The following is a 9,664-nucleotide window of genomic DNA, read 5'->3' on the forward strand; positions in this document are numbered from 1 at the left end:
GCCCCCAGGCGGGATATGGCATCCCTACCTTCCTGCTGTCACAGCTACAACCAGCTTTCCCAGGATAAAATGAGAAGGAAAGGAAAGGAGAGAAACAGAACCACAACCAAAAGAGGAGGACTGCAGACTCAAGAATACACACAATTACACATAAATTTAGAATTTGTAGGAGAATTGTTTTCTCTAATTCTAGTTCCTACTCTAAACCAAGCCTTCACCTTCTCTGTTATGACACTTCACATGAATTAGTGTTTCAAGGCCCTGAAGTCAATGCCGTGAATGAAACATGTCCAAGCCCCCCTGTTTCCAACTGCTCTGTTCAGACTGCTTGTTGAGCAAACACATGGGAGGCGCATGAGGTAGAACTTTAGAAACCCAACATGTTTCACCTCATACCTGTAGCCATGTTTCCTGATTGCACCCAACATACAAGTGTACTTGCACTGCAGACTTGTAATGGAACATTTACATGGTGTCTGGGGGGAACATCCTTCCTCACCCCTTCAAATCATAATCTGTCTTCAGCCATTCCATTCAGCCCAGTAATTTCTGAGAGAATTATAATCTAGAGAGTCTAGCACCACCAATTAAAAAAATGGTAAAGATGATAAACACGACTCTATGGTCTATAAGAGCATGAGAAACACTCTGCTGGATCAGACCAAAGGTCAGTATAGGTACTTTACAGATGACCCCTAAGGGGCGGTGGGACACCACCCCTTTCCCTGTCAGATTGGGGGTGTGGCAGCAGCACACCATGCCCCCAACCCGGCAGGTCAGCAGTGCAAAAAGAAGCCACAAAAAGCAGTTTCTTTTTGCACTGTGGAAAGGACACCATAGCTGCTGGTACCACGGCTTTTTGGTGCTACTTTGGTGCAGTATGTATACACGCTGTGCCAAGGGAGTGCCATGAGGCCTCCCATCATGTGGTGGGGCGTGCGGCATCACGCCGGCATGGGAGTGGAGTCAGGCACACGGTGTGCAGTTGCCACGCCCCCACTCTGCCCCGATGCCAGCTTTTATCACCAGCCTGTTCAGGGCCATAGTCTGCATTCTGCTTGCATAGTGGCCAAATAACTGTTAATGAGAAGCCCAAAGTATAGCATGGGTACCACACTATCCTCCCAATCAGATTCAACAGCTGGTATGCTACAGATACACTATCTGTAAATATTGGAGTCTGCCTGTAAGTTTAGTGACTACTATATATTGATGGCCATATTGTCTGAGTTTGCCTAATCCCCTTTAAAGGTGTCCTATTTAGTATCTGTGACTACAGCTACATCTACACTCTAGAAACAATGCAGTTTGACACCACTTTAAGTGTTGTAGCTCCATCCTGTGGAATCCCGTGATTTTAAATTTTTTAAGGTCTTAAAGCCTTCTCTGCCAAAGAATGCTGGTACCTCGCAAAACTACAAATCCCAGGGTTCTGTAGCCTGGAGCCACATCAGTTAAAGTGGTGTGAAACTGCATTATTTCTATAGTGCAGATGCCCTCTTTTTCCTGTACTAGCAAATTCATTACTTTATGTCCTATGTGAAGCAGTATTTCCTTTATTCTTCATTGTCTTCTATTTAGGTTGATCAAATAACCCTGGGTTCTCCTATTGTGAGAGACAAAAAAGAGCTTAAGTTGTTCCATATTTTCCATATCATGCTTAATTTTTACACCTATATAATGTGTCCCCTCTTTCTTGCCTTTTTTTCTATGCTAAAACAAGTCCAAACATATCCTTGCTTCAAAGATGTGCTAGTCAAGTTGCATTATCAAACAGTCAGCCCATTAAAGTTTGAAAATGTAGAAGAGGGGGGAAAAAGAGATTGTCCTTTAGACATGCATACAATACCTGTTAAGACATACATCCTAGACCTCACCTCCCCCCAAAAAGGTGTCTTTAAACCCAAGACACTCTACTAAGGAAACAGGTAACAGCTATAAGATTCTTTGGCTGGGTGAGATTAGAAGGTTTCTGCACATGTTTACTACTATTTGCACCTCAGGACTCTTTTCAGGAAAATTTGTTTGCATATACACAAACACAGACACAGAGAAACACAAATAATTGTTATTTTGCACACACAAAAATTCCTAAACAAAAGTATTGCTTTTTATTTCTTGTCTTTTTTGCTTTCTGCCCTGAAACCATGTTTTCTGTGCAGAAAAAAAGCATGGGTACTTTTTTGCAAACAAATTTGCAAACAAATTTTCCTAAAAAGAGTCATGAAGTCCAGTCTGTGGCTGAAAATGGCATGGGTGGTTGGGTTTTGCAGAAATTATTCATTCCTGCATGTTAGGATGACATAAGAAAAAAACACCACATGCTTTTTTTCTACACCTGCAAGTATATTTGTAAAACAAAACCCAACACAGTTAACTTTGTAAAATGAAGGTCAACCTGGCTGGTGCTGGTTTTCTTGTCAAAGGGGCAGGTAATCCACTCTGTATTTTAGGTCAGACTCCAAAGTGCTGTACTTCATCCCTCACCCCAAATAGGCTAAGTATCTTGGATAGGTACTAAGAAGTTTGGACTAAGATCCTCACTGATGTGGAAGCCCCTGGCTGCTCCTGTCCTCAAGGCAACTCTGAGGGAATAAGAATGGCTTTATTCACATAAATATCCTTGGTATGTTATCCAGTGGTAGGCTAGCCAGAGAATACAGATTAGGAGGAAAGGTGGCAGTGGCACTGTATCTATTGTAATTGTGGAGGATAGAGAAGGTGTCAAAAATAATTACTCGGTACCAGGATTCCGACCATGCTGCATTTTAATTCAAGGTGGGATAAATGCTGCCATCATCAGGAAGCTAGCTGAAGATGTCATCTTTGATAAACAGAACCTGCTTCACACATTTCCTGCAAAAATCAATACAGGCCTGGTACTTATTTGCTAATATATCATGCCATCTGCAGTCTCTCTCTTTCTCTTGTCACTACTTTGTTTCAGCAATGAGTGTCTCTTTTCTCTGTGACAATTTGGGGGCCTTCAAAAAACAGTAAAGCTGTCAAAAATAGTCCTGTTGGTAGTTTTGTTTTTGTTTTATTTGTCATAGCAGCAAGCTCCGAAAATTGCCAGGCATTACCATCTCATCACTCTTCTGCAAAATGTTTGGCACTACAAACAAAGAATGGTGGGGTACCAAGGAGGGTGGAAGCACACCTCATCAATAACCAAGTACACAATTATCCATAAATCACAGGTCCTTAGATGTCAATTGGAAAAAATCAACACAGACAAGTGGCTGCCAACAGTGAAAACAACTTTTCTTTTGACTGGTGCTTGTCAGTGTCTGCTTCAAATTTCAGGTTGTTTCCTCCTCCTTGGCTGCATCCACGCTGCAGAAATAATCCAGGTGGACACCACTTTAACTGTTATGACTCAATACTAGGGAATTCTATGAAACATTTAGCCTTCTCTGTCAGAGAGCCCTGGTGCTCCAATAAATTACAATTCCCAGAATTCCATAGCATCACTAGGATTGGCATCACCCATTGTGGTAACTCATGGTGTCACCCCAGCCATTCACCTCCTCCCATAGCACACCATACAAAATCCTTAGTAATGTTTTTTGTACTAATGCTACTCATAAATTGTAATAGGATGTGTACAGGGGGAAGGAGGGGAAGGGTAAGAGGGTGGGGGGTTAAGGGGGGAAAGGGAGGGAAAGGAATGGGATAAGGGAAGGTATAGACGATATGTATGATCTTTTATTGATGATTACTGAAAATAAGGATGTAAAGAAAAGAAAAACCAAATAAAAATAAAAATTTAAAAATAAATAAATAAATTGTAATTCCTGTATATCACTGAATGACAAAAATTGCAATAGGTTGGACATAAACAACTAACCAAATTAAAATTATACCTTTAAATTACAATATCACACACACAACTGAAATGTATTTACATGTACATAGTTTCATGTGGTTAGTGTGAAAATTTGGTAAGATGTGATGTTTTTAAAGAAAATTTAAAAATAATTCAAAAGTATAAAATATCTAATGCTTATCCGTTTCCTCCTACTAAGCCAAGCCCCATTCATACCATCTCTTCCTCTGAGCTCCAGCATTTTAAAGGGAAGCAGGCAAACAACACAGCTTATTTCTGCTCAAAGGCAGATGTTTGGGAAACAGTCCCCCCCCCCCCCCAAGGATGTCACCTGGTGCTCTTCCCCACCGCACCCCTGGCCTCATAATGATGCCCCTCTTCCAAAGACAGACTAGACACATTACAATATAAGTAGGAATTGCATACAATCTGTCATGTTTAGGTATGCCTTCTATTCAGGAGAACACCTACGGTGGTCTATAGTCTGTAGCTGACATTAGTTACTGCTATTAATTGATTATGTCATAGTTATTTGTTTTTACTGTTTTATGTTGTTTGAAAGCACTGAAAGAATATTGTAGAACTGAGCAAGTGCATAGGTGTAGTAATAGTTGCTATGAATCAGTTCCGTCATTTGCTTTCTCTCATTTGTAGAATGTTCTGGAGCCAAACACTGCTTGTTTGTACAGCAGTCATAGCTTTCTGGGTTAACAGCTGCCTGATCCCTGTATCTTGCTGTTTACATTGGCAGAGAGGGATCGTGGGGACATTAGGAGAGAGAGATCACCTTCTGAGCATCTTGTAACTGTACACAGACTTCATGTTTTTAGTTTCCTTGTGCCAGAACTAGCCAGTGGGCCATATCTGCCCTTTTTTTCTGACCTCTTTCCCACTCAGGATTGGGAATGCATGCTCTGGCACCGCTTCTTGTCTTGGTACCTAATTTCTGGGATGGGTTATCTGCAATGCAAGGTTATCTGCACCTTGCACACATAATAAATTTTATTTTATTTATTTATTTATTTCTAGCCCACCCAATCACGAAGAATCCGGGTGGGTTACAACAATAAAATACAACAAATTACAATAGAGTTAAAAAAAATCAAACCCTAGACCTACCACCACCCCCCATTCCCAGTACTAAAACAGAATTAAACAGTAATAATATTAAAACATTAAAAACATTGAACAACCAAAAAATAGGCAGAAACATTGGCGGGGGAAAATAGACAGATGAGGGGACAAATATCTCTATATCTGGGGAGGGTAACTAGGTTGGAAAGGCCTGCCGGAAGAGATCCGTCTTGAGTGCTTTCTTAAAAGCTACCAGAGTGGAAATGTGACGGATCTCCTCTGGCAGGTCATTCCATAGTTTAGGAGCAGTAGTAGAAAAGGCCCTCTGGGAGACAGATGTTAGCCTAGATTTTTTTGGCTGTAGTAGATTTCTTCCAAAGGACCTTAGTGTGCGGGACGGACAATAGGGAAGAAGGCATTCCCTCAAGTACTCTGGGCCCAAGCCATGTAGGGCTTTAAAGGTAATCACCAACACCTTGTACTTTGCCTGGAAACTAATAGGCAGCCAGTGCAGGGACTTCAAGACCGGTGTTATATGGTCATTCCTAGAAGTTCCTGTGATCAATCTGGCTGCCATATTTTGTACCAGCTGAAGTTTCCGAACTTGGCACAAGGGTAGCCCCAAGTAGAGCGCATTACAGAAGTCCAATCGAGAGGTTACCAGTGCATGTACTACTGTTCCCAGGTCCCTCGGCTCCAGGAAGGGGCGCAGTTGGCATATCAAACGAAGGTGATAGCAGGCGCTCTTGACTGTCGCATCCACCTGAGCTGTCAGTTGGAGCGACGAGTCAAGAAGCACCCCAAAGCTGCGAACAGAATCCTTCAACGGAAGTGTGACCCCATCCAGAACTGGCTGAAACAACTCCATTCCTGGATTCGGGGTTCCTATAGCAAGTACCTCCGTCTTACCTGGATTCAGCTTGAGTCGGTTTCCCCTCATCCAGTCCATTACCGCCCCAAGACAGGCATTCAGAGGAGAGATGCCATCCTTAGTCACTGCTTCAGTCCGAGACATAGAGAAGTATATTTGGGTGTCATCAGCGTACTGATAACACCCTGCCCCATGTCTCCGGATGATCTCTCCCAGCGGCTTCATGTAAATGTTGAATAGCATTGGGGACAGGATCACACCTTGAGGGACCCCCAATTTGAGCTCCCTCTTGGCCGAACAGCTGTCCCCAAGTGACACCATCTGGAACCTGCCCGAGAGGTAGGATCGGAACCACAGCAATGCAGTGCCTCCAATACCCAACTCTCTCAGGCGTTCCAGAAGGATACCGTGGTCAATGGTATTGAAAGCCGCTGAGATGTCCAAGAGCACCAGCAGGGTCATACTTCCCCTGTCGATGCCCAGACAGAGCCAAGTAAGGACAGTGGAAGCTAGGAGACATGCACAGGCCTTCTTCCTTACAGACACACCTACTCTGAAAGAGGAGATGGGCAGTGTCTGATGGTTCCTTCCATATCAAGTGAAAGGAGAATCTCTGTCAGGTTTAAGTCTGAACTTCAAAAACTAAGAAAAGCTTTCCAAGTCCTCTTTATACCCAAATTAGATTCAGCACCTTGGATAGTTCCTTTATGGTTCAGACTTCAAGCTGGAGTTGCTTCAACCCTCCACAGACATGGAAGCCACCCGCCATCACTGGAGGTGGAGGAAATGTATCTGTAGGTGAAGTGTCTGCCAGTAGTATTGAAATGGACTACAGCTGATGCTGACTCCACATTACAAATCTGAGATTCGCTGAAGTTATTTTGTGGGTTACTTTCTATCCAGATACTCCATCTAGCCTTCAGTGTGTAAATGCTTCAAGAGACAATGTCAGTTTGACCAAAGGCACTCTGCTGAAATCCTTGAGCTTAATGCCCCATCTCAGTTGTGTGGCAGACTTTCTTTGTGAGTCTGGACCATAATTGCTGCCGTTTTTGTCCCTGTGGAAGGCAGATCACAGGACTTCTGTACTTTTTTGCTCCTTCCGCCAGCTGTCACTTTCAGGGGAAGGCTTCAGGGATCAGAGAAACTCATTCTCTATGTTTGTGTTAAATGTATCCAGCATAGCTGTGCATCAGTTTGAGGTGGCGAGCCCTTGCTTAGTTATGTACACTGAACAAAAACATACATCATTCTGAGAATAATTTCATCCTCATGGAGAATTCCCTGGATATTGCTGCTTCTACTAATGATTATGATGATGATAACATATAGCAGTGGGGATGATGAGGACGATAGCTTTCTTTGCTGTGTGGCTAAGTTATTTTGCTTTTCTTTTTTTCCTAGCTGGGAGGCTGTGGTATCCTTGGAGTCGGCATATGGCTAGCCGTTACTCAAGGAAACTTTGCCACTCTCTCCTCTTCCTTCCCTTCACTGTCAGCTGCCAACCTGCTGATCATCACGGGGACTTTTGTAATGATCATTGGCTTTGTGGGGTGCATAGGAGCCATCAAAGAAAACAAGTGCCTCCTGCTCAGTGTGAGTATAAAACTACGTCGATCTGTTGTCTACTGGCATGCTCTCTTCTGACTTCTGAATGTTTTAGCATATTCATATGTTAATGCCCAGTATAGTCTTAACTTTAAAAAGTGTACTTAATTAATGATATTTATTGTATATATTAGTGACTAGCCCGTACAATGACTATGCGGCAGTGTGCGCTGAAAATGGCTGTTTTCATCTGGGTAGTATAGGAAGCAAAACTTTAATGCACTAATGATATGTGGTGCTACATACGAATCAAAGATGGGTAATGCAGTATACAGAGAGAATGTGGTGTAGTGGTTTGAATGTGGGACAAGGATTCTGGAATACAAAGATTTGAATTCCTGTTCAGCTATGGAAACCTACTGGTGACCTTTGACAAGTAACACTCACTTAGCCTTAGAGGAAGGCAATGATAAAACCCCCTATGAACAAATCTTGTCAAGAAAACACCATGATAGTTGCCCCTTAGAATTGCCATGAGTTGGAAATAACTTGAAATCATACAGCAGCAACAACAACAATGTAGTATATGCTAATAAGCATCTAGACTAGCCACCAGGAAGACAAGAAAGCAACTTAAACCGAGGCCATTGCACCTTGGGTGAGATAATCCGATACTTACAGATTCATGTCTTTAAAGATATGCATGGGAACACATTGATACGATCAGAGAGTTATATAGTCCCTTATTAATAGTACATTATTTTTGATAAACCCTAGCCATTAACAGTAGAAATATAAAAATAGAAACCACATTATTTTGTTCTTACTATTTAGCAATGAAATGCTTTTAGTTAATGTATCTGTGGTATGATTTAATAATTCTTCTGTAATTGTTGTGAGAGAAAATGATACGTACAGCAAACATAGTTCAGGTTCAGAACTAAACAAATTTAAAGCTATGTCTTGAATTTTAGGCCTCATACAGACAGGCCAAAATAAAGCTGCTTCGAGTCACTTTGGAGGTATGCTGTTTAAATGATGCATGTGTATTAAGAGTCCAGAAGCCATGCCAAAGCCACAATCCAATCTTAAGGACTGGAGCACAGCTTTGGCGCAGCTTCCGAACTCTTAGGACACATGCATCATGGAAACAGCAAACCTCCAAAGTGACGCGAAGCAGTTTTATTTTGGTCTGTCTGTAAGAGGCCTTAGTTTGAGTCTCTAAGGCGCGTTACAGACGGGCCCATGAGGCGCCATCATCGTGCTGTCATTATGCACGAGGGGCGGTGCTTCCTGACGCGCCTTGCTCCTCGCACGTAATGAGTGTGTCAAAATGGCGGTGCCCTATACAGATGGGCGCTGCCATTTTGATGTCGCAGATGCACAGCGTCCTGACGTCGTGCACCGGAAGTGGTGCCACGAGTGCGTGCTTCGGCACTTGCGGCGTCTCTTCCGGGGCCCAGGAAGAAGCACCATTTTGGCGTTTCTTTGTTGCTGCGCCCGGGAACCGTGCGGTTTGGCTGCTGCGGTTCCCAGACGCAGCAACCAGCAGCGGCGTGAGACCGCCCGTTTTGGGTGGTCTGTAACGTGCCACAGTTATTCCTAATTACATATGAGAGTGGCTTCTTTTCCAAATGTTATCTTTGATCTTTCATCCCACATTTTTTCCCCTGGGGAATCAAAGGTGACATTCTTCCCATGCCAGGAGGTACATAAGCTGGGTTAATACCATGGTTTTTCAGCATATATATATCACCCTATCTCCCATCTGGATGACAGCCAGATAGAAAGAAAGCAGATCATTTGCCAGAATTTTGAAAAATTATGATTTTGGACTAGGACATCCAGAATACTCCAATGTATGGCCATTGGCTGATCTTCTAGGGCCTTTTCCTCTTACACTATGATCCCACTTTAACTGCTCTGGCTGCACCCTGGAGATTCAGCACCTTTCAGCACCCTGGATTCACCATGGACAACTCAACTCTCCCCAAAATACCCACTTCTGTTTCTATAAAAATCTGTTTTGGGAAGTGGGTCAAACGGACAAAGAAGCCTTGGTTGCGTTCTAAGTACAATATTGGAACAACCATTTCCCACCCTTTTGCCAACTGGGTATATTCAGCGATGGGGGAGGTGTTCTAATGGTGGGTTAAGGAGGGTTTCATGGATTTTCTATTAACCTTGTTTGACTTGTAATGTTCTTATGTTTTCCTATTGATTGTCACTGTATTGATATTGCTTATTGTTATCTTCTGTTTTATATGGCTGGGGGGCTGGGCTGGAATTAGTTTGTTTTTTATTGTATTTTTATTGAACTTCCACTGTTGTTAGCCGCCCAG

The 9,664-nt window shown here is 42.8% G+C and overlaps 1 protein-coding gene across 1 annotated transcript in view; it reads left to right on the forward strand.

Annotated features, from left to right (window-relative positions):
* Positions 1-9,664, forward strand: part of TSPAN4 (tetraspanin 4) — a 940,765-nt gene that overhangs the window by 821,387 nt on the left and 109,714 nt on the right. The window contains exon 5 of the mRNA XM_042459276.1: positions 7,179-7,370. Coding sequence (XP_042315210.1) covers positions 7,179-7,370 — 192 coding nt within the window. The remainder of the gene's footprint in view (positions 1-7,178; positions 7,371-9,664) is intronic.

Source organism: Sceloporus undulatus, chromosome 1, assembly GCF_019175285.1.
Source record: "Sceloporus undulatus isolate JIND9_A2432 ecotype Alabama chromosome 1, SceUnd_v1.1, whole genome shotgun sequence".
Classification (NCBI taxonomy): Eukaryota; Metazoa; Chordata; class Lepidosauria; order Squamata; family Phrynosomatidae; genus Sceloporus; species Sceloporus undulatus.